At 47.0% G+C, this 25358-nt stretch overlaps 1 protein-coding gene and 3 non-coding genes across 4 annotated transcripts in view; 3 read left to right on the top strand and 1 right to left on the bottom strand.

The window, feature by feature from the left end:
- LOC144494814 (N-acylethanolamine-hydrolyzing acid amidase-like) overlaps positions 1-25358 on the bottom strand; it is a 66133-nt gene that overhangs the window by 3196 nt on the left and 37579 nt on the right. Inside the window, exon 9 of the mRNA XM_078214199.1 lies at positions 3956-3984. Within this exon, the coding sequence (XP_078070325.1) occupies positions 3956-3984 (29 nt within the window). The remainder of the gene's footprint in view (positions 1-3955; positions 3985-25358) is intronic.
- Positions 13959-14029, top strand: trnag-gcc (transfer RNA glycine (anticodon GCC)). The gene has a single exon. It is a non-coding gene; the product is annotated as a tRNA-Gly (tRNA).
- On the top strand, positions 14168-14238 carry trnag-gcc (transfer RNA glycine (anticodon GCC)). Its single transcript has one exon. It is a non-coding gene; the product is annotated as a tRNA-Gly (tRNA).
- Positions 16052-16122, top strand: trnag-gcc (transfer RNA glycine (anticodon GCC)). The gene has a single exon. It is a non-coding gene; the product is annotated as a tRNA-Gly (tRNA).

The following is a 25358-nucleotide window of genomic DNA, read 5'->3' as shown; positions in this document are numbered from 1 at the left end:
CATGGGCTAGATTACCATATGGAAATCGCTATTGCTAAATGATTAGAAGGCCTGGGACGGCATGCTTGCCTTTATAGGACGGGGCATAGAGTATAAAAGTTGGGGTCTGATGTTGCGGTTGTATAGAACGTTGGTTCGGCCGCATTTGGAATACTGCGCCCAGTTCTGGTCGCCACACTACCAGAAGGACGTGGAGGCTTTAGAGAGAATGCAGAGGAGGTTTACCAGGATGTTGCCTGGTATGGAGGGGCTTAGTTATGAGGAGAGATTGGGTAAACTGGGGTTGTTCTCAATGGAAGGACGGAGGATGAAGGGTGACCTAATAGAGGTGTATAAAATTATGAAAAGCATAGATAGGGTGAACGGTGGGAAGCTTTTTCCCAGATCGGTGGTGACGTTCACGAGGGCTCATAGGTTCAAGGTGAGGGGGGGGAGGTTTAACACGGATATCAGAAGGACGTATTTTACACAGAGGGTGGTGGGGGCCTGGAATGCGCTGCCGGGCAAGGTGGTGGAGGCGGACACACTGGGAATGTTTAAGACTTATCTAGATAGCCACATGAACGGAGTGGGAATGGAGGGATACAAAAGAATGGTCTAGTTTGGACCAGGGAGCGGCGTGGGCTTGGAGGGCCAAAGGGCCTGTTCCTGTGCTGTATTGTTCTTTGTTCTTTGGTCTGTCAGTGCCTCCCCCCATGCCAGGAGAGGTTCCCACAACAGGGACCAGGTGTGCTCACCCCGCTGGTGGGGACAGAGGCCATTGAGGTCCCCCAGGAGGTTGGAGGCAATGCCACAGGGAGACCAGACTGTGCCAAGGATTCAGGGCCTACTGGGGGGGGGGGGGGGGGGGGGAGAGGGGGCGGGTGTCGGGGCCTACGTGGGGGGAGGCACGATCGGTGGTTGGTGATGGTTGGGGATGTGCTGCGCACTCTATGGGATCAGCGGGAGAGGGAGAGGGGGGCCATTCGGGGATGGTCATGGGGGGTGGGCCTGCAAAAGAAATCGGGAGGCCAGCGATTGGCAGGCTGGCAATGGGTGGGCCAATGCACATGCGCCAATCTCCCCACTGATAGATCGGTGCATGCACAGTGGCCCGCTCGGCACTTTGCTGCCGGCCTCTCCAGCAGGATGAGGCCTCATCCCCCACTTCCCAGTGTGAATCTCTCCGAGACACCCTGTGGAGCGCAGAGTGCCGGAGATTCACTCAGTTAAATACGCACAAAAAACAGGCGGGAAATTCTCCCATTTTCCTGCTCATCACCTCAAACATTTCTAAATGCCCTGCTATTACATCTTTAATAATAGCTTCGAACATTTTCCCAATAACAGATGAAAAGTTAACTGGCCTGTAGTTTCCTGCTTTCTGTCTCCCTCCTTTTGAGTAATGGAATTTCATTTGTTATTTTCCAATCCAATGGAACCTTCCCTGAATCTGGGGAATTCCAGAAAATTAAAACCAATGCATCAACTATTTCACTGGGCACTTCCTCCAAGACCCTCGGATGAAGTCCATCAGGATTTCTATGTAAAATACTATGCAAAACATCAGTGGAGCAGTGCTGGGAAGAGGTGTAATTAAAAACCTGCAGCTTCTTAAAGCGGCAGCAGTGGTTAAGTGATTCCTCCTTCAGCATGAATTCTTACCAAGGTATCAGTCAATCTCCTGTGACATTGTAAGTGTAGTCTTCAGATGAAGTGTGATTAGAAGCTGGGGTCAATTCGACAAAGACTGCAGGGAAAATTCACTTCCTTCTTTAAAATCATGTCCTTATTTTCATTATAAATTTCCATGGCCACATTTACAGTGAGAACTGGCAATGTGAACTTACAGTAAGAGTTTTAACAACACCAGGTTAAAGTCCAACAGGTTTATTTGGTAGCAAATGCCATAAAACCTGGTGTTGTTAAAACTCTTACTGTATTTACCCCAGTCCAACGCCGGCATCTCCACAATGTGAACTTACCACACTGTAATTCCCCTCTCTTGCCACATGTGGCAACGTTGCAGCTTCACTTGGGGGAGAGGGTGTCATTACACTGTAGCAAGTTAAAATAGGAGTTGCTGGTACTGTACAAATGTGAAGATATGAATTAATCATGAACACTGACAGAAAATTTACCCTGAAGCAAGGGTTTGGTATATTACTAACGTGTTGGGACAATCTTGAGCCCATGCTCGCCATACATGGGAATGGCAGTGGGAGCTCCAGATCTGACGAAAACCGGAAGTGGCGAATCTCGCCAGCAAGATCCGATTTTCTCCGCTCTCACTGGCAGCGTAATCAGGTTCACACACACCATATATTGACCTCTTGTCATATTTTCAAACCTTCTCACAGGGACCCCCACAGCGGTGTAAAGGTGAGTGCAGCCCCCCGGGGGGAGAGGGGCATGGCCAGGCAATGCCCCTTGGCACCTGTTCGCACTGTTAAGTTGGCACCATGCCAATCTGGCAGTGCCAACCTGTGCCAGGAGGCAGTGCCAGGGGCGGACCCTAGTAAGAAGCCATGAGAAGGGAGGGGACTCATTTATCTGTGGTGGTGGAGGGAGCGGATGAGGGAGCTGGAGATGCTGGTGAAGCTGTTTGGGTGGGGGCTGGGGGGAGGGAAATGGTCCAATGTTGGCGATGTTCAGTGGGAAAGGGAGGGGGGTGCTGGAATTTAATGTTGGGGGAAGGTTGGGGGGTGCCAGCGTTTACTGTTTGGGGGTGGAGTGGGGGGAAACTGCTGGGAGTGTTGTTGGGGGTGGGGGGGGGGCGGCGGTGGTGGAAAGGCAGGAATGCCATTTCGCCGGGGAGGTGGGAGGGGTGGTCTCAGGTCACAGGGGGAGCCACTGAGACCTCCACGATTGGGGATGTTATTTTTAAAAATGGCGCTCTCATCTCAGTGCAGCTGGGTGTTAGGAATGGGTTAACAGTTACCTTTCAATTAAGTCCTAAAATGGGTATTAATCATTTAATAGAAGTCACTGGGATAGATAAAGAGGTTACAGGTGGCAGTGGGTGTTGGAGATGTGCATGTGGAGTTGAGTCAGAAACTTATAAAATTCGAACAGGGTTAGACAGGGTAGATTCAGAAAGAATGTTCCTGAAGGTGGGAGAGTCCAGAACTCGGGGTCATTGTTTGAGGATAAGGGGGAAACCTTTTAGAACTGAGGTGAGGAGAAATTTCTTCACCCAGAGAGTGGTGAATGTGTGGAATTCACTACCACAGAATGTAGTTGTCTGAGTTCAAGAAGAAATTAGATATTGCTTTTGGGGCTAAAGGGATCAAGGGATATGGGAGGAAGGGAGGATCAGGATATTGAATTCAATGATCAGCCATGATCAAAATGAATGGTGGAGCAGGCTCGAAGGGCCGAATGGCCTTCTCCTGCTTCTAGTTTCTATGATTGATATGTTTGAGACCTGTAATGGATATAGCATGCAACTATATCACAGAGTTTTCAAAACAATGTGGATTATAAGGATTTACTGTAACAGATGGTTGGATACAGGTGAAGGAAAATAATTTTTTGAAAGAGTGTTTGAGGTAAAATGGAGGCCAGCAGTCAGGTTTCTGGGCTCCTTCTGAGCCATACCAATTCTGTGATACTGTTGGTAACAGCATGCAAGAATGTAGACAATAATATATACTTACATGAATTAGCAATAAATATCTGCCACTTGTGTTTAGTGATTACCAAATGTGCTTAACCCTCACCCACACTCCCCATGCACTATGATTTTCCCAAATAGCTCTGTGTATGTTGAACTCCATTCTTTTATGATTTCAAACATGTTCATGCTAAAGATCTGAAAGTTATAATTCACAAAGCTTTTCAGTGTGACAGCAAATTTATAAAGCCTATTTGCGCCAGACTATTCTAAATGCTATTCAGTACCTTGGGCAGCGCCCCCTTTAATATTCACCAAATCAATTATGTTTAAAAATATACATTTCAGAGGAGTACGTACTTATTTAATACTGGTTTAATAGAGAGGACCTGCAATATAAGAAATACACTGTTAGCAAAATGCTGGACATCTGAAACAAAATGAGAAAGCAGGTTAATTACTATCCACGGAGAACACAAATAGATGAATATTTTGGATACTGATCCTTCAGAACTAAAATAGACAAGAGGTGGTCAGGCATATTAAAACCAGCAGGTAAAACAGAGGGGCACATTACATTAGAAAAAATGAAACACCACAAGTTATGAATGAGACAGCGCTGCAAATGATGGGTGTCACGTAATAGACTGTAGCATCATAGAATCCTACAGTGCAGAAGGAGGCCGTTCAGCCCATCAAGTCTGCACCGACCACAATCCCACCCAGGCCCTATAGAACATAGAACAGTACAGCACAGAACAGGCCCTTCAGCCCACGATGTTGTGCCGAGCTTTATCTGAAACCAAGATCAAGCTATCCCACTCCCTATCATCCTGGTGTGCTCCATGTGCCTATCCAATAACCGCTTAAATGTTCCTAAAGTGTCTGACTCCACTATCACTGCAGGCAGTCCATTCCACACCCCAACCACTCTCTGCGTAAAGAACCTACCTCTGATATCCTTCCTATATCTCCCACCATGAACCCTATAGTTATGCCCCCTTCTAATAGCTCCATCCACGCATGCATTTACACTAGCTAGTCCCCCTGACACTAAGGCGCAATTTAGCATAGCCAATCCACCTAACCTGCACATTTTTGGTCTGTGGGAGGAAACCCACACAGACACGGGGAGAATGTGCAAACTCCACACAGACACCTAAGCCAGGAATTGAACTGGTGATAGTGACCACAATTCGGTTACATTTACTTTAGCGATGGAAAGGAATATGTATATACCGAAGGGCAAGAGTTATAGCTGGGGGAAAGGAAATTATGATGTGATTAGGTGAGATTTAGGATGCATAGGTTGGGGAAGGAAACTGCAGGGGATGGGCACAATTGAAATGGGGAGCTTGTTCAAGGAACAGCTACTGCGTGTCCTTGATAAGTATGTACCTGTCAGGCAGGGAGGAAGTGGTCGAGTGAGGGAACCGTGGTTTACTAAAGAAGTTGAATCTCTTGTGAAGAGGAAGAAGGAGACTTATGTAAAGATGAGACGTGAAGGCTCAGTTAGGGCGCTTGAGAGTTACAAGTTAGCCAGGAAGGACCGAAAGAGAGAGTTAAGAAGAGCCAGGAGGGGACATGAGAAGTCTTTGGCAGGTAGGATCAAGGAAAACCCTAAAGCTTTCTATCGGTATGTCAGGAATAAAACAATGACTAGGGTAAGATTAAGACAAATCAAGGACAGTCGTGGGAAGTTGTGCGTGGAGCTGAAGAGATAGAAGAGGCGCTAAATGAATATTTTTCATCAGTATTCACGCAGGAAAAAGACAATGTTGTCGAGGAGAATACTGAGATACCGGCTATTGGACTAGACGGGATTGAGGTTAATAAGGAGGAGGTGTTAGCAATTCTGGAAAGTGTGAAAATAAATAAGTCCCCTGGGCCGGATGTGATTTATCCTAGGATTCTCTGGGAGACTAGGGAGGAGATTGCAGAGCCTTTGGCTTTGATCTTTGTGTCGTCATTGTCTACAGGAATAGTGCCAGAAGACTGGAGGAAAGCAAATGTTATCCCCTTGTTCAAGAAGGGGAGTAGAGACAACTCTGGTAATTACAGACCAGTGAGCCTTACTTCTGTTGTGGGCCAAGTTTTGGAAAGGATTATAAGAGATTGGATTTATAATCATCTAGAAAGGAATAGTTTGATTAGGGATAGTCAACACGGTTTTGTGAAGGGTAGGTCATGCCTCACAAACTTTATTGAGTTCTTTGAGAAGGTGACCAAAGAGGTGGATGAGGGTAAAGCAGTTGATGTGGTGTATATGGATTTCAGTAAAGCGTTTGATAAGGTTCCCCACAGTAAGCTATTGCAGAAAATACGGACACATGGGATTGAGGGTGATTTAGCGGTTTGGATCAGGAATTGGCTAGCTGTAAGAAGACAGAGGGTGGTGGTTGATGGGAAATGTTCATCCTGGAGTTCAGTTACTAGTGGTGTACCGCAAGGATCTGTTTTGGGGCCACTGCTGTTTGTCATTTTTATAAATGACCTGGATGAGGGCATAGAAGGATGGGTTAGTAAATTTGCAGATGACACTAAAGTCGGTGGAGTTGTGGACAGTGCGGAAGGTTGTTTCAGGTTACAGAGGGCCATAGATAAGCTGCAGAGCTGGGCTGAGAGGTGGCAAATGGAGTTCAATGCGGAAAAGTGTGAGGTGATTCACTTTGGAAGGAGTAACAGGATTACAGAGTACTGGGCTAATGGTAAGATACTTGGTAGTGTGGATGAACAGAGAGATCTCGGTGTCCATGTGCATAGATCCCTGAAAGTTGGCACCCAGGTTGATAGGGTTGTTAAGAAGGTGTACGGAGTGTTAGCTTTTATTGGTAGAGGGATTGAGTTTCGGAGCCATGAGGTCATGTTGCAGCTGTACAAAATTCTGGTGCGGCCGCACTTGGAGTGTTGCGTACATTTCTGGTCGCTGCATTATAGGAAGTGTGTGGATGCATTGGAAAGGGTGCAGAGGAGATTTACTAGGATGTTGCCTGGTATGGTGGGAAGGTCTTATGAGGAAAGGCTGAGGGGCTTGAGGTTGTTTTCGTTAGAGAGAAGAAGGTTAAGAGGTGACTTAATAGAGGCATACAAGATGATCAGAGGATTAGATAGGGTGGATAGTGAGAGCCTTTTTCCTCGGATGGTGATAGCTGTCACGAGGGGATATAGCTTTAAATTGAGGGGTGATAGATATAGGACAGATGTCAGAGGTAGGTTCTTCACTCAGAGAGTAGTTAGGGCGTGGAATGCCCTGCCTGCAGCAGTAGTGGACTCGTCAACATTAATGGCATTTAAAGGGTCATTGGATAAACATATGGATGATATTGGAATAGTGTAGGTTAGGGGGGCTTTACATTGGCTTCACTGGTCGGCGCAACATTGAGGGCTGAAGGGCCTGTACTGCGCTGTAATGTTCTATGTTCTATGAACGCATGTCCCTGGCGCTGTGAGGCAGCAGTGCTAACCACTGTGCCACCGTGCTGCCCATCAAGACATTAAAGAAATAATGATGTGCAAATCACTAAGGAAATGATGGACTTGGGCTGCAAAATTTAACATAGTGTAAAGGAGATAGCAAAAATCTGAAGTTATTTAAGAAAGCATTTAGTCTAGTCCTCCAAATAACCCAGTAAAAGTATGAAATGTTTTTCTTAAAGCTTACACTAAACTTTGTTGATCCAGTACTCGGTAGAACGACAGAGAGGTGGAATTAGTGGTAGCACAAGATTGCACAGAGTAGAACAGTTCAGCAGTGCAGTTACCTAATTTTCATTTTGTTTTTCTCAATGTAGAGAGAACATAAATATCATAAGTATTGAACACAGCAGCTGTTTCACACAGAGCTCTGGAAAATTGCATGGGATGAGATGATTCAGCGCGTTGCATATTTCCTGCATCTGGGAAGAAAAGCTGGAAGTGGAGGCGTGCAGGAGTGAATTAAGATGGAAATGAGCCTCCAGGGAGGATATCTGATTGGATTGTCTTGTGGGTTGTGGAAATGGGAGTGTGATGAGAGATGGGGATGGATCATGTTGGCATTCTGTGTAGGGAAAGAAAATTATGTTTGAGTGTGTGTCCAGGATTAATTAAACAGGGAGAAGGTTAGAAGAGACAGTTTGTCTGTGAGGTCTAAGAGGTGAAAGGTTAAAGGTGTTAGTTTGATGCATTTCTGATGAGCAGTTATGGTGAGTTTGAGTTACAAGTAAATAAGTTGGACTTAAAATTTGTTTTGTGGGATAAGTGGGAAACTTTTTTTTTCAATTTCAAAAGGGAGCTCAGACGTGACAAGGAACATTTGGATCTCTTCCATGAGTAAATAGGAGAAGGTATATTAAATTTTACTGACCCAAAAGAAGAGGCAAAATAGAAACCATGAAAGATTTTGATATTTGGAGAAGTCGAGCTCAAAGAGGTGTTTGAGAACAATTGAACCTGAGATGAAAGGGGGGAAAGGTATTTAAGGAGGGATGTATAACTGAGTGTTGGCTATGGGAGAAAGCCCTGAAGACCAGCTCTGTCGGGTTCGAGCTGCTAAGGGGCAGTGAAAGTTTTGAATTGGAGGCAGCCACAGTGTTAAGCAGAAGGGCCGTGGTTTTCCAAAAATAGTTTGTTTCTGAACCTCCTTTTGGAATTCCGCCGCAGAGTGGAAGTATTTAATAAGTTGTGAGATGTGTCTTTATTAAATTGACAATTCCTTAACTTGGGTAATATGACTGAATTTTTATGGGTATAAATCTTTCAAGGAGTTGTTGCCAAGAAGGTGGTTTACTTGTGTACTTTTGACCAAGTAAGTTTTTTGGGAAGGTGGGGGTGCTCCGTAAAATTGTTCAACTTTGTACGGCACAGTGGCACAGTGATTACAGGCGGCACGGTAGCACAGTGGTTAGCACTGCTGCTTCACAGCTCCAGGGACCTGGGTTCGATTCCCGGCTTGGGTTACTGTCGGTGTGGAGTTTGCACATTCTCCCCGTATCTGTGTGGGTTTCTTCCGGGTGCTCCGGTTTCCTCCCACAGTCCAAAGATGTGCAGGTTAGGTTGATTGGCCGTGCTAAAATTGCCCCTTAGTGTCCTGAGATGTGTAGGTTAGAGGGATTAGCGGGTAAATATGTAGGGATATGGGGGTAGGGCCTGGGTGTGATTGTGGTCAGTGCAGACTCGATGGGCCAAATGGCCTCTTTCTGCACTATAGAGTATCTATGATCTATGGTTAGCCCCATTACCTCACAACACCAGGGATCTCGGTTCAATTCCAGCCTTAGGTAATTGTCTGTGTGGAGTTTGCACGTTCTCCTTGTGTCTGCGAGGGTTTCTGCCGTGTGCTCCGGTTTCCTCCCACAATCCAAAGATGTGTGGGTTAGGTAGATTGGCCATGGTAAATTGTCCCTTACTGTCAGAGGGATGATACACGCTAGGGTAGATGCAAGGGGTTATGGGGATGGGGCTTGGGTGGGATTGTGGTCGGTGCAGACTCAATGGGCTGAATGACTTCCTTCTGCACTGTAGGATTCTATGAACTTTAATGGTGTGTACTTTTTGTTTCTTCTTAATCTTTTTTTTCAATTTTTAAAGTTCTACAGCTGTTCCTGGAGTTCTATTCTTTTGGGGTCAGTAGCTCTTCCTCCTCATTTTCACCATTATGAAAAAGGTTTGTGATCAGTGAGACAGACCTCATTCTGGGGTTTGACTTGCTCAGCAACAGCATCTGCTGTGGTTCTAACAGGAGAAAGATGATCTGTCAAATGTGGAGGCTAATAAGGTGCAAGGTGAAGACTTTGGCATTTCTGTCTCAGCTGAGGGAGGAGGGAAGAGGGCCAGGGCAGCAATGGGAATGGCATCCAGCTGGGTTTAGAGTTCTGTTGCCCACATCAGAGGGGACTCCTCAGCTCTGGGCAAAGCTGGACTTTTCCGAAGCTCTGGTATGAAAAGTATGGATCAGCCATTTTCACCACCCATACCATGATTCTACCATCAAACACATCTTCACTCTCTCCATTTTCCAGAGGGACTGGTTCAATTCTTGGCTAAGATCGCACATTATTTTGAGTTGATTTGATTTGATTTATTATTGTCACATGTATTAACATACAGTGACAAGTATTGTTTCTTGCACGCTTTACAGACAAAACATACCGTTCATAGAGAAGGAAACAAGAGAATGTAGTTTTACAGTCAAAGCTAGAGTGTAGAGAAAGATCAACTTAATGCAAGCTAAGTCCATTCAAAAGTCTGACAGCAGCAGGGAAGGAGCTGTTCTTGAGTCGGTTGGTATGTGACCTCAGACTTTTGTATCTTTGTCCCAAAGGAAGAAGGTGGATGAGAGAATGTCCATGGAGGGTGGGGTCTTTAATTATGCTGGCTGCTTTACCGAGGCAGTGGGAAGTGTAGACAGAGTCAATGGATGGGAGGCTGGTTTGCGTGATGGATTGGGCTACATTCACGACCTTTTGTAGTTCCTTGCGGTCTTGGGCAGAGCAGGAGCCATACCAAGCTGTGATACAACCAGAAAGAATGCTTTCTATGGTGCGTCTGTAAAGGTTGGTGACTTTTACAGATGCCAAATTTCCTTAGTCTTCTGAGAAAGTAGAGGCGTTGATGGGCTTTCTTAACTATAGTGTCGGCATGGGGGGACCAGGACAGGTTGTTGGTGATCTAGACACCTAAAAACTTGAAGCTCTCGACCCTTTCTACTTCGTCCCCGTTGATGTAGACAGCGGCATGTTCTCCTTTACGCTTCCTGAATTCCATGACAATCTCCTTCGTTTTGTTGACAGTGAGGGAGAGTTTATTGTTGCCGCACCAGTTCACCAGATTCTCTATCTCATTCCTGTACTCTGTCTCGTCATTGCTTGAGATCCGATCCACTACGGTGGTCTCGCCAGCAAACTTGAAAATTGAGTTGGAGGGGAATTTGGCCACACAATCACAGGTGTATAAGGAGTATAGGAGGGGGCTGAGAACACAGCCTTGTGGGGCACCAATGTTGAGGATGATCGTGGAGGATGTTTTGTTGCCCATCCTTCATAATTGTGGTCTGTGAGTTAGGAAGTTTAGGATCAAGTCGCAGAGGGAGGTGCCGAGGCCCAGGCCGCAGAGTTTGTAGATGAGTTTTGTGGGAATAATACTGTTGAACGCTGAGCCGTAGTTAATAAATAGGAGTCTGACATAGGTGTCCTTGTTATCTAGGTGTTCCAGGGTTGAGTGCAGGGCCAGGGAAATGGCGTCTGCTGTGGACCTGTTGCAGTGGTAGGCCGTCCCTACTTCACCCGTCCTTACTTGCTCTTCCATAGAAAAATGAATAAGATGCAACACGTGCTCATTCATTTCCTCTCATAATACTGCCCAAGTCCTAATCATTCCTTTCATACGAGACAATGTTTGACACACACTTCCTCTAATCTATGCTATCCTGTTTGCTGTGTGCTTTCCTCTATGTTAGTGAAACAGACCTTTTTGAAACATTTCTGTTCCACCTGCAATTTTTGCCTTATCTGTGGTTCACCACTTTGAACTTCCTGCAATTCCCACTCAAATCTCTAATCATTGGCTCCCGACAATGTTGCAACAAATCTCGATGTGAGTTCCACAAACAATATCTCTCCTTCCGATACAATCACAACCCTCTGGACAGAACACTGTTTTCAAACTTTAGCATATCGTCATTTTCCAAACTCTTATTTCATATAGAACATAGAACATAGAAAACTACAGCACAAAACAGGCCCTTCGGCCCCACAAGTTGTGCCGAACATATCCCTACCTTTTGGGCCTACCTATAACCCTCTATCCTATTAAGTCCCATGTACTCATCCAGGAGTCTCTTAAAAGACCCCATTGAGTTTGCCTCCACCACCACTGACGGCAGCCGATTCCACTCGCCCACCACCCTCTGTGTGAAAAACTTCCCCCTAACATTTCCCCTGTACCTACCCCCCAGCACCTTAAACCTGTGTCCACTCGTAGCAGCCATTTCCACCCTGGGAAAAAGCCTCTGAGAGTCCACCCGAACTATGCCTCTCAACATCTTATATACCTCTATTAGGTCTCCTCTCATCCTACGTCGCTCCAAGGAGAAAAGACCGAGCTCCCTCAGCCTATCCTCATAAGGCATGCCACTCAATCCAGGCAACATCCTTGTAAATCTCCTCAGCACCCTTTCAATCTTTTCCACATCCTTCCTGTAATGAGGCGACCAGAACTGAGCACAGTACTCCAAGTGGGGTCTGACGAGGGTCTATCTCAGGCTATTTACACTTCCTTTGTTCCTTGAGGTCTTAATGCTTCAGACTATTTCTGAGAAGTTAGTTTATTTGCAGACCATGAGAGAGATTTTATTGCTGTGTGTCTTAGTCTCTAACTGAATAACTCACCATCCTGGAATGTCAAAATTCCCTCATTTATCTTTAGTTTATCTGTTGTGACTTCACATTATGCCCTTCCACGGGTTGAGCAGAATTTTCCAGCCTCTGTTCTGGAATCTTTCATAATAATTCCAGATATTAAACTTGCCAATAAAACAAATGAGTTTGCAGAATTAAGGCACTGATGTTATTTTGTCCTGTTGCATTGAGAGTGTGGTCAGCTGGTGTTCTTCAGAAAAGAATGCAACATGTAAAAACAAAAGCAGTAAAAACAAAGTTCCAATTTTTATTCTGCACAAGCAACAGCGCAGACTTAAAGGACTTAGAAAGTTGTTATGTGTGTGAGCAGCATTGAATTTGCGACTGCATTTCATAAACGTTTCTTTGCATGTGAAAGCACTGGTTGAAAGAAATGAGCACTTTCCTCTGCTCTGTGCATTGGTGGTTCAGTGGTAGAATTCTCGCCTGCCACGCGGGAGGCCCGGGTTCGATTCCCGGCCCCTTCTTTTTCATTCCTCTCTCCATTCAGCCCACACTCTTTCTTTCTTTGCAATTCTGTACTGCCCAGCCACTTCAACCACCTCAATCTCTTTTCCATTTGCCTCATGCTACTTTTCAACATCTGCTTCACTTTTCCTTTTTCTTTCTCTTCCAACACTCAACAGCTGCAAACACACACTCACATTCAAATACCACGCTCCTCATCGCACTTCTCGCAAAGCCATCTACGCTCCTCACCCTTCACCTCACTTTTACCTTCACTCTCTGCAGCAAACTTCAAAGAAACTTTTCACAACTTGATCATTTTTACTTGGCTCTCTTTTAAAACACACTTCGCTTCTTACCATCAATTCCTTCTCGGGCATGCACATACTCTGCACACACTGCAATATCAACTGCAGCCACAAACAACAACAAAGCACATTGAAATTGCGCCGTGCATGTAGGGAAACATGCCCAGGCTCTTCACAGTGCTGTTTTCAATCAGAAATGGGTGGAGACACAGTCTCACTTTGCTCTTTTGCAGAGTCCAATTGGAGATTAACACTTTGTTGACCTGAGGTAAATTTGCTGAGAAGCAATCTGCTCTTTGGAGCCCCTTCTACTCGAAGTAGAATAGTGCCAGTTTCACCAATCTTTCTAAAAGTCTGACCATTCTCATCATCAGCTCCTGCTGGCTCACCCCATCTTTCCCTCCCTCACAAACTGTGACATACGTCCGAGAACTTGGTGAGCAGCATGACACACAGGGAACAGGGCGGAGGATGTGACAGCATTATGGCAATGCTGTTGGGCTTATGATGCAGAGGCATGCATAGCTCATTGCTGAATTGAAATCTCACCAAGGCTGGCAATGACTTCAAAACAATCGTCTAAACACAGGTCGCGATTGAGAATTGCTTGCCGCAGATGTGAAGTGACGCTTGCCTTTGTTTGAAAGCCACCTGGGGCCTTCGCACCATGTTTAGCAGGGCAATAGAGGAAGTAACACACATGGCTGGAAAATAACAAGAGTGGAAGCCAAATTTCTTTGGCAGCAAGAATCTAGATTCCATGAAGTGTTGAAAGTGGCAGCTTGGCCTGGTGTAGCACTGGGTGGCGGCTTTGAAGCAAAGTAGCGCCTGGAAGATGTTGCAGAATGGCATGAGGCGATATTGTAGTGCTGTGAAGTGAGTGTAAAGAGAAAGTGTGCAAGTGATTTGAACAAGTTTTAAGCGTGTTTAGATTGATGTGGTGAAAGCAGTGGCATATTTGGGAGAAGGAGGCTGTGTGAGAGGGGGATTGTTGCAGAGTGCATGTGTTTTGGAGGAAGGTTGAAAGTTTGAGATGTGGTTGTGAATGAAAGGAAGGTGTTGAGCAGCATGAGAGGCTTGTGCGATGTTGCGTGTGAGATTTGAGTGAGAGCATTTGTGGGCATTTGGGGAATGAAAGGAGAAAGTGAGAAAATTGTAATGCTGCTGAGTGTGAAGAAAGAGAGAGCATGTGGGGGTGAAAGAACCGGAGCAGCATTGGTGGTTCAGTGGTAGAATTCTCGCCTGCCACGCGGGAGGCCCGGGTTCGATTCCCGGCCAATGCACGAGCAGTAGTTAATTTCTCTGTGTTGCTGTTGTTGTTGTGTGTGTGAGCAGCATTGAATTTGCTGCTGCAAATGAGGAACATTTCTTTGCATGTGAAAGCACTGGTTGATAGAAATGAGCACTTTCTTCTACTTTGTGCATTGGTGGTTCAGTGGTAGAATTCTCGCCTGCCACGCGGGAGGCCTGGGTTCGATTCCCGGCCAATGCAAAGCTCCTTCTTTTTCATTCCTCTCTCCATTCAGCCCACATTCTTTCTTTCTTTGCAATTCTGTACTGCCCAGCCACTTCAACCACCTCAATCTCTTTTCCATTTGCCTCATGCTAATTTTCAACATCTGTTTCACTTTTCCTTTTTCTTTCTCTTCCAACACTCAACAGCTGCAAACACACACTCACATTCAAATACCACGCTCCTCCTCTTGCTTCTCCTCAAGCAGCAGCATGAGTGTTTTGTGCAATCTTGTGTTTGAGGTTTCATTGATACAATTGGTGGAATTTGGGGAATGAAATGACTCAGCTGGAAAATTGCCATGTTGCTCAGTGGGAGAAACAGAGAGCAGAAGGTTGCTGACAGAACAGCAGTTTTGGTTCTTCAGTGGTAGAATTCTTGCCTGCCACATGGGAGGTCCGGCTTTGATTCCTGGCCAATGGAAGACTGGACATTAATTCCTCTCCCTGTTCTTGCTACTGTGATACTTCCAATTTATCTCTGTGTTGGGTGCATTTAGTTTGATGGTGTAAGGTTGCTTGGAGCAGCACCTGGGAGAGGAGAAAGGGTAACTATTTCAGTGAAAAACATTGCACAAGGCTGGAGTAGATGGTTGCAAACAATGGGTTTGAAGGCAGTGAGGTTCTGAACAAAAGCATAGGTACCAACAGGGTGAAGGGGCAGAGCAAGGGAATATAATAAGTTAACTTCTGGAAGGTCGCATCTCGCTATTGGAAAGGCAAGGACCTGCTTTTCTCTTGGATCTCATCTCTGCTTGAGGTCGAATCAAGCAATTCCATGACATTTTGCTCTTTTGGTTTGCAACATCAGCTTTGTTTTGTTGCCTTTTAATCCTCACAACAATCTGCATGGTCTTAAGCCATGCATCTATTGCAGTCAGAAAGGATGTGATGCATTTCATTGGGAATTAGCACTAACATAGACCAGCTGTGGCAAATGGCATGTTGCTGCTCTGTAAATGTGAAAGCTGTGAATAATGTGGCATGTTGATTTTTTTAATGTACGGTATAGAGCTATGTGTTATCCTATGTCATAAAATATGTTATTTTGTCAGGTGTAATGATTTTCGGAATGGTACTTGCTGAAATTCCCTTTCATCCTAAATGAATGAAATTGAATTCCCTGTGATGTGTCAGGAAAGGAAGATGTGAGGCATCAGAGGCAGCAAAGCCTTTCAACCTCTAGATGGTGCCAAAGTTGTGTTTTACTAAATTCACCTTCCCTCCCCCCTCCTCAAGGCCTCAGGCTGAACTGAATACTGTTGTGGAAACAAAGTTCCTTTAGTGTGGTGGCACAGCTTACTGGGTGTGCTGCTTGTAGGGCAGATGGATATGAATGATAGCAGCAAGTTAATTTTACAAGCCAGTGAGGGGTTGTTGTATTCTGTGAAAATCAAAATATGTAGGTCCCCAAATGAGCTTGTGATTGAAGCGATGATGAGTGGCTGACTGGTTGAGTCAGTTATTTGTGCCTTGCACAGAGGGTTTTGGCATTTTGTGTCGAAGAAAGAAAATGCTTGTGTGTACTTTCAGAAACTTTGCCCTCATTGCGCAAGATCTTTGAAATGGAGTGAAATGACAGATGTGGAAATGTATGTAAAACGACTTGAATAATGGAATGGGTTTTCCACTAGTAGAAGAATATGAAATGTATGGAGGTGTTTTAAAAATTGAAGTTGAAGTAAAAATCCCATTTGTAAGTTCAGATGAATTCTTCAATGATAAAATGATTGTAGAAATTTTCAAGAGCGAACAGTACAAAGAAAGATTTTGAAAGCTGTTCCATATGTATTGCATTGGTGGTTCAGTGGTAGAATTCTCGCCTGCCACGCGGGAGGCCCGGGTTCGATTCCCGGCCAATGCAGCAAATTTTTTCTCCTCACGTTTTAACTTCTGAGACTGTTCTGAAAATCCTTGTAAGAAGTTTAACACATCATTGAAATCCTTCGCATCTTTATGAATCATTCAGGAAAAGAATTGTTGCCTTAATTGAAATCTGTTGTTGAATCACTCATTTGCAATTCAGCAGATGTGCAGCTGAAACCCTTTTCCAAACATTTGTTGCCTTGAGACTTGACTATTCTATCGCTCTCCTCGCTGGCCTCCCATTGTCCAATTTCTCATTTCGGCATTCCGCAGGGAGCGTTCCACTACTTCATCCTGGTTCACAGCTCAAGCACTCCATAAACATCCCATCCCCCGCCACCCACCTGTGCTCAGAGCCCAACTATTCACATTATGTATGAATGGGCGGCACGGTAGCACAGTGATTAGCACTGCTGCTTCACAGCTCCCGGGTTCGATTCCCGGCTCGGTGTCACTGTCTGTGTGGAGTTTGCACATTCTCCTCGTGTCTGTGTGGGTTTCCTCCGGGTGCTCCGGTTTCCTTCCAAAGATGTGCGGGTTAGGTTGATTGGCCAGGTTAAAAATTGCTCCTGAGATGCGTAGGTTAGAACATAGAACACTACAGCGCAGTACAGGCCCTTCGGCCCTCGATGTTGCGCCGACCAGTGGTACCAATCTAAAGCCCCTCTAATCTACACTATTCCATATGTTTATCCAATAACCACTTGAACGCTATCCAAGAACCACAATAACAACGTTGACGAGTCCACCACTGCTGCAGGCAGGGCATTCCACGCCCTTACTACTCTCTGAGTAAAGAACCTACCTCTAACATCTGTCCTATATCTCTCACCCCTCAATTTAAAGCTATGTCCCCTCGTGCTATCCAACACCATCCGAGGAAAAAGGCTCTCCCTATCCAATCCTCTGATCATCTTGTATGCCTCTATTAAGTCACCTCTTAACCTTCTTCTCTCTAACGAAAACAACCTCAAGCCCCTCAGCCTTTCCTCATACGATTTTCCCAGCATACCAGGCAACATCCTGGTAAATCTCCTCTGCACCCTTTCCAAAACTTCCACATCTTTCCTATAATACGGCGACCAGAACTGTACGCAATACTCCAAATGCGGCCGCACCAGAGTTTTGTACAGTTGCAGCAGGACCTCCTGGCTCCGAAACTCAATCCCTCTATTAATAAAAGCTAACACACCGTACGCCTTCTTAACAACCCTATCAACCTGGGTGCCAACTTTCAGGGATCTATGGACATGGACACCCAGATCCCTCTGTTCATCCACACTACCAAGTATCTTACCATTAGCCCAGTACTCTGTAATCCTGTTACTCCTTCCAAAGTGAATCACCTCACACTTTTCTGCATTAAACTCCATTTGCCACCTCTCAGCCCAGCTCTGCAGCTTATCTATGTCCCTCTGTAACCTGCCACTTCCCTCTGCACTGTCTACAACTCCACCGACTTTAGTGTCATCCGCAAATTTACTAATCCATCCTTCCACGCCCTCATCCAAGTCATTAATAAAAATGACAAACAGCTGTGGCCCCAAAACAGATCCTTGCGGTACACCACTGATGCGCGTTATCACACACGAGGCTTGAGATGCTCAGGAAATAAAGGCTTTTATTTGCTGTAACAATGAAGCTACTAATTATATACACAATCCCAGACTGAGGGGTCCCAGACAGAGCAGAGACCTTTATACCTCTCCCAGGAGGCGGAGCCCGACTGGGATGTACCACAATAACTATAATACAAGGTGTAACAGCCCAACCCTAACCCCAACAGCAACAAGTAGAACAACCCATCCCTAACCCCAACAGCAACATATATACATACTTGTAGTACTGGCCAGACCCTGGCTCAGTACTATCTAGTGGGAACCAACGATGGTTCACCACATTCACCCCTCCTTTGAAGACAAAGGCCAGCGGGGTACAAAAAAACAGAATAATTTGTCATCAGTCTAGAAGTTCAGACGGTCAGGGGGACCGCACCGTCGTTGTGATCTCCTCAATACTGGCGATGACACCGGAGTAGGCACTCGCGGTGGCGTTCTCCCCAAGGCAATGTCCAACTGTTCCTCCACAGTTTCACGGGCTGGTTGACCCTGAGATGATGGTAATCCATGGAGTTCCGACACGCCCTGAAGTGGCGACTATCCTCTGGACTCAGGCAAGCTGTACACGGGAGTAAAAGGGTTAAGTAATGGTCCCGATGCTGCCCGCGCCGTGTCCGGAGGGGAAACAAGAGTTATGGGGTTTGTAACAGGGGGTATGGGAGCGACAGGGGTTTCTACGTCCCCTGCTGGCGCCAGGTCTCGGATCGAGACCGTGTCCTCTCGCCCGTCAGGGTATGCCACATAGGCATACTGAGGGTTGGCGTGGAGGAGATGGACCTGTTCGACCAACGGGTCGGACTTGTGGGCCCTTACATGTCACCGCAGGAGGACAGGTCCTGAGTACGTCAACCAAGACGGTAATGAGGTCCCAGAGGAAGACTTCCGAGGGAATGAAAACAGCCTCTCATGGGGAGTAGCGTTGGTTGCCGTACACAGGAGTGAGCGTATGGAGTGGAGCGCATCAGGGAGCACTTCTTGCCAACGGGAGACTGGAAAGCTTTTTGACTTCAACGCCAGTAAGACAGCCTTCCAGACTGTAGCATTCTCACGTTCCACCTGTCCGTTACCCCTAGGGTTGTAGCTCGTGGTTCTACTAGAGGCAATCCCGTATGAGAGCAGGTATTGCCTCAAGTCATCGCTCATGAACGACGAGCCCCTGTCGCTGTGAATGTAGCTGGGGTACCCGAACAGGGTAAAAAGATCATGGAATGCCTTGATAACCGTGGCAGCGGATGTATCAGAGCAGGGAATAACAAAAGGGAATCTCGAGTACTCATCAATGATGTTGAGGAAGTACACATTCCGATCTGTTGAGGGAAGGGGGCCCTTAAAATCGACACTCAGTCTTTCGAAGGGACGAAGGGCCTTGACTAATTGTGCCCGGTCAGGTTGGTAAAAGTGCGGTTTGCATTCAGCGCATACCCGACAGCTTCTTGTTATGGACCTGACATCCTCCACCGAGTAGGGCAGATTGCAGGCTTTTATAAAGTGGTAGAGCCGAGTGACCCCAGGATGGCATAGGTCATTATGGAGAGCCTGCAAACGGTCCTCCTGTATACTGGCGCATGTTCCACGCGAGAGGGCATCCGAGGGCTCATTGAGTTTCCCTGGACGATACATGATGTCATAGTTATAGGTGGAGAGTTCAATTCTCCACCGCAAGATCTTGTCATTCTTGATCTTGCCCCTCAGCGTGTTATTAAACGTGAACGCCACGGACCGTTGGTCCGTGATCAGGGTGAACCGTTTTCCCGCCAAGTAATGGCGCCAGTGCCTGACGGCCTCCACAATGGCCTGGGCCTCCTTTTCCACCGCAGAATGCCGAATTTCGGGGCCTTGGAGGGTGCGGGAAAAAAATGCGACGGGCCTGCCCGCCTGATTAAGTGTCGTGGCCAGGGCGAAATCAGATGCATCGCTCTCCACCTGAAAGGGGATGGACTCATCAACAGCGTGCATCGTAGCTTTCGCGATGTCGGCTTTTAGTTTATCAAAGGCCAATCGGGCCTCTGGTGTTAGGGGAAAAGAAGTGGACTTGATGAGCGGACGGGCTTTGTCCGCGTAATTGGGAACCCACTGTGCATAATAAGAGAAGAAGCCTAAGCATCTTCTAAGTGCTTTTGCAATAGTGGGCAGGGGAAGTTCAAAGAGGGGACGCATACGGTCTGGATCAGGGCCAATGACCCCGTTTTCCACCACGTATCCAAGGATGGCTAAACGGCGCGTACGAAACACACACTTCTCCCTGTTGTAGGTCAGGTTCAGGCGAGATGCAGTGCATAGGAAATTCAGGAGATTTGTGTCGTGGTCCTGCTGGTCATGGCTGCAGATGGTGACGTTATCCAGGTACGGGAAGGTAGCCCGCAGCCCGTTCTGGTCCACCATTCGGTCCATAGCACGCTGGAAGACCGAGACCCCATTGGTGACACCAAAGGGAACCCTGAGAAAGTGATACAAGCGACCATCCGCCTCAAAAGCTGTGTATTGTCGGTCCTCTGGGCGAATGGGGAGTTGGTGGTAGGCAGACTTGAGGTCTATGGTGGAGAACACCCGGTACTGCGCAATCTGATTGACCATGTCAGATATGCGCGGGAGGGGATACGCATCCAGCTGCGTGTATCGATTAATGGTCTGACTATAGTCAATGACCATCCGGGGTTTGTTCCCACTCTTGACCACCCACCACCACGACCTGCGCTCTCCACGGACTAGCGCTAGGTTGTATGATCCTTTCCTTGAGGAGCCGCTGAACTTCAGATCGAATGAAGATCCGATCCTCAGCGCTGTAACGCCTACTCTTAGTTGTAATGGGCTTGCAGCCTGGCACAAGATTCTGGAACAGGTAGGGTGTGGTAATCTTCAGCGTCGAGAGGCTACAGGCTACATTGCGCGTTGGGCAATTTGGAGGCTGCTGTTCTCCCACTGAAAGCGAAGGGAGTGGCCCACCGTACTGTAGGGTTACACTCCTCAAGTGGACCATGAAGTTTAGTCCGAGAAGTATTGGTGCGCAAAGGTGCGGCAACACCAGGAGCTTGAAACGCTCGTAAACTGTGCCTTGCACCGTTAAAGTTACCACGCAACTCCCTAGCATGGTGACAGACCGGGACCTTGATGCCATAGAAATTGTCTGTTTGACAGGTTGAATCCGGAGTCCACACCGCTTCACAGCGTCTGGGTGGATAAAACTCTCAGTGCTCCCGCTGTCAAACAGACAATAAATCAAGTGGTCGTTTACCTGAATGTCCATCATAGACTCGGGCGGCACGGTAGCACAGTGGTTAGCACTGCTGCTTCACAGCTCCAGGGTCCCGGGTTCGATTCCGGCTCAGGTCACTGTCTGTGTGGAGTTTGCACATTCTCCTCGTGTCTGCGTGGGTTTCCTCCGGGTGCTCCGGTTTCCTCCCACAGTCCAAAGATGTGTGGGTTAGGTTGATTGGCCAGGTTAAAAATTGCCCCTTAGAATCCTAAAATGCGTAGGTTAGAGGGATTAGCGGGTAAATATGTGGGGGTCGGGCCTGGGTGGGATTGTGGTTGGTGCAGACTCGATGGGCCGAATGGCCTCCTTCTGCACTGTAGGGTTTCTATGATAGACTTGTCAAGTCTATGAGGCTTGGCCTGGTCCAGGATGATTGACGCCACCATTGGTTCATGAGCGCCACTGCAGGCAGCTGAGATTGACGAGGATGACCCCTGCTGGTCGTTCGCGGTCGGTGCTGACCAACATGGCCGCTCCCATAGGTCGCACGTGGGTGATGGCGCCAAACTCAGCGGCCCCTGGTGGTCACACCTCCCCGACTCCATCGACCGTAATGGCGTCGTCCTGGCCTCGCACGTGGACGAAACCCTCGACGATGCCGCGACGAAGAACCGGGCTCCGAGGGATCGCAGGCCGCACTGCTGTTCCGAGAAGCAGATTTAGATCGGCACACTTTCGAATAGTGCCCCTTCTTACCGCAGGCGGAGCACAACACAGCTTTAGCGGGACACCGTTGCCGAGTGTGCTTCGCTCCCCCACAGAAGTAACACGGCGGGCCGCCCGGAACTGCTGCCGTCGTCTGGCCCGAGTGTGAGCACGCCATCACGCAGCTTTTCGAACCCGAGGGACGAGGAGGGAATCAGCGACTGCTCCTGCCACGTTGTCTCCACGTGGTCTTCAGGATACAATACTAGGCTTTTGGAGGCCGTCTCCAGCATCTCCGCTAGTTCTATTGCCTGGGTGAGGTAAAGATTACCTTTCTCCAGTAGTTTGAGTCGGATGTAAGATGATCCGACTCCCGCCACAAACGCATCTCGAGCGAGGTCGTTCATATTCTGCTCTGCCGACACTGCTTTGCAGTTACAGCCCCTGGCTAGCTGTAGGAGCTCGTTCGCGTATTCCTCCGTCGTTTCGCCGGACTGCCGTCGTCGAGTGGCTAAGAGGTAACGAGCGTGTATTTCGTTGGGCGGTTTAATATAACGCTTCTTAAGAAGCTCAAGGGCCTTTGTGTAGTCGGTGGCCGCACGGATCGCGAGGTAGACGGTGTCGCATACCCTCACATGAAGGACCCGGAGTCTGTCATCATCTGTGGTGACCGCTGTGGAGGATGCCAGGTAGTCCTCAAAACATTTCAACCAGTGGTCGAAGGTGTTAGAGGCGCCCGCCGCACGTGGATCCAGTGTAAGGCGTTCAGGCTTCAGTATCTGCTCCATACTCTCTATATCGGTTTTTTTTACCGACGAGAGTTTATTTACAGCAAATAAAATTGATGCACGTTATCACACACGAGGCTTGAGATGCTCAGGAAATAAAGGCTTTTATTTGCTGTAACAATGAAGCTACTAATTATATACACAATCCCAGACTGAGGGGTCCCAGACAGAGCAGAGACCTTTATACCTCTCCCAGGAGGCGGAGCCCGACTGGGATGTACCACAATAACTATAATACAAGGTGTAACAGCCCAACCCTAACCCCAACAGCAACAAGTAGAACAACCCATCCCTAACCCCAACAGCAACATATATACATACTTGTAGTACTGGCCAGACCCTGGCTCAGTACTATCTAGTGGGAACCAACGATGGTTCACCACAACCACTAGTAACTGAACTCCAGGATGAATATTTCCCATCAACCACCACCCTTTGTTTTCTTCGAACTAGCCAATTCCTGATCTAAACCACTAAATCACCCTCAATCCCATGTGTCCATATTTTCTGCAAAAGCTTACCATGGGGCACCTTATTAAACGCTTTGCTGAAATCCATATACACAACATCAACCGCTTTACCCTCATCCACCTCTTTGGTCACCTTCTCAAAGAACTCAATAAGGTTTGTGAGGCACGACCTATCCTTCACAAAACCGTGCTGACTATCCCTAATCAAATTATTCCTTTCTAGGTGATTATTAATCCTATCTCTTATAATCCTTTCCAATACTTTACCCACAACAGAAGTAAGGCTCACCGGTCTATAATTACCAGGGTTGTCCCTACTCCCCTTCTTGAACAAGGGGACAACATTTGCTATCCTCCAGTCTTCCGGCACTGTTCCTGTAGACAATGACGACACAAAGATCAAAGCCAAAGGCTCTGCAATCTCCTCTCTAGCCTGCCAGAGAATCCTAGGATAAATCCCATCCAGCCCAGGGGACTTAGAGGGATTAGCAGGTAAAATATGTGGGGGTAGGGCCTGGGTGGGATTGTGGTCGGTGCAGACTCGATGGGCCGAATGGCCTCCTTCTGCACTGTAGGGTTTCTATGATTTCTATGATTTGGAAGATGGAATTGAATGTCTTATCTCCAAGTTTGCAGATGATAATAAATTGGGTGGGAGAGTGAGCTGTGAGAACGTTGCAGAGATGCTTCAGCGTGATTTGGACAGGCTGAGAGAGTGGGCACCTGCATGGTAGATGCAGTATAATGTGGATAAATGTGAGGTTATTCACTTCGGTAGCAATAATAGGAAGGCAGATTAATACTTGAATAGGTGTAAATTGAGAGAGGTGGATACTCAGCAAGACCTTGGTGTCCTCATGCATCAGTCGCTGAAAGTAAGCATGCAGGTACAGCAGGCAGTAAAGGCAGCAAATGGTATTTTGGCCTTCATAGCAAGAGGATTTGAGGAGAGGTATGGGGGTGTTTTGTTGCAATTGTATAGGACGTTGGTGAGGCCACACCTGGAGTATTGTGAGCCGTTTCGATGTCCTTATTTGAGGAAGGGTGTTCTTGCTATATTGAGAGTGCAGCGAAGGTTTACCAGACTGATTCCTGGGATGGCAGGTCTGTCATATGAGGAGAGATTAAGTTGGTTAGGTTTATATTCACTGGAGTTTAGAAAAGTGAGAGGAGATCTCATAGAAACCTATAAAATTTTAACAGGATTAAACAGGGTAGATTCAGAAAGAATGTTCCCAATGGTGGGGGAGTCCAGAACTAGGGTCATAGTTTGAGGATAAGGAGTAAATCTTTTAGAACTGAGGTGAGGAGAAATTTCTTCACCCACAGGGTGGTGAATGTGTGGAATTCATTACCACAGAATGCAGTCGAGGCCAAAACGTCTGATTTCAAAAATAAATTAGATATAGCTCTTGGGGCTAAAGGGAAAATGGGGGGGGAAGGTGGGATCAGGATATTGAATTTGATGATCAACCATATCAAAATGAATGGCGGAGAAAGGCTTGAAGGGCCTACTTCTGCTTCTGTTTTCCATGTTGCCGTGTAAATGCAGGAGATGCAACACCTCCTTGTGAATCTCCTCTCTGGTTCTCCTCACCGTCCAAGGTGCTAAATGCTCCTTCCAGGTGAAAGTGATTTACCAGTACTCCTTCTGATTTAGTCTACACTATTTGCTGCTCAGAATGTGGCCTTCTCAACACTGGGGAGACTGAATGCAGGCTGTGTCCCCCACTTTTTGGAGCACCTCCGTTCAGTCTACAAGCATAACAAGCAAGTTTTATTTGGAATCACGAGCTTTCAGAGCGCGGCCCCCTTCACTCAGCTGGTGAAGGAACAGCGCTCTGAAAGCTCGTGATTGCAAATAAACCTGTTGGACTTTAACCTGAGATTTCTTACTGTGCCCACCCCAGTCCAATGCCGGCATCTCCACATCATAGTTGAAAGGGATTTATAGGAATACAAAAAATGTAATAGGTCTGTGGTTCCTCTTATCATTTTGCTTTTGGCTGTTTCACCCTCATCACAAACAGTCCCACCCCAACCTCACAATGGACAGAAAATCATTAATGAAGCAGCTTAATATACTGGGCTAAGACCGTTTCCCCGAGGAGCTCCAGGGCCCGCAATTATTTGTATCTGACAACTACAACTATCTTCCTTCACGTCAGCCATGACTCCAACTACCGCAGGCTCTTCCACCTGTCCCCTATTGATCTGTTTTCCCAGGGTTCTTTGAACAAAGAAAATTACAGCACGTGAACAGGCCCTTCGGCCCTCCAAGCCTGCACCGACCATGCTGCCCAACTGAACCAAAGCCCCCGACCCTTCCGGGGACCATATCCCTCTATTCCCATCCTATTCATGTATTTGTCAAGATGCCCCTTAAAAGTCACTATCATATCTGCTTCCACTACTTTCCCCGTCAGCGAGTTCCAGGCACCCACCATCCTCTGTGTAAA

Source organism: Mustelus asterias, chromosome 1 (genome assembly GCF_964213995.1).
Source record: "Mustelus asterias chromosome 1, sMusAst1.hap1.1, whole genome shotgun sequence".
Taxonomy (NCBI): domain Eukaryota; kingdom Metazoa; phylum Chordata; class Chondrichthyes; order Carcharhiniformes; family Triakidae; genus Mustelus; species Mustelus asterias.
This window is presented reverse-complemented; position numbering and strand designations above follow the sequence as displayed.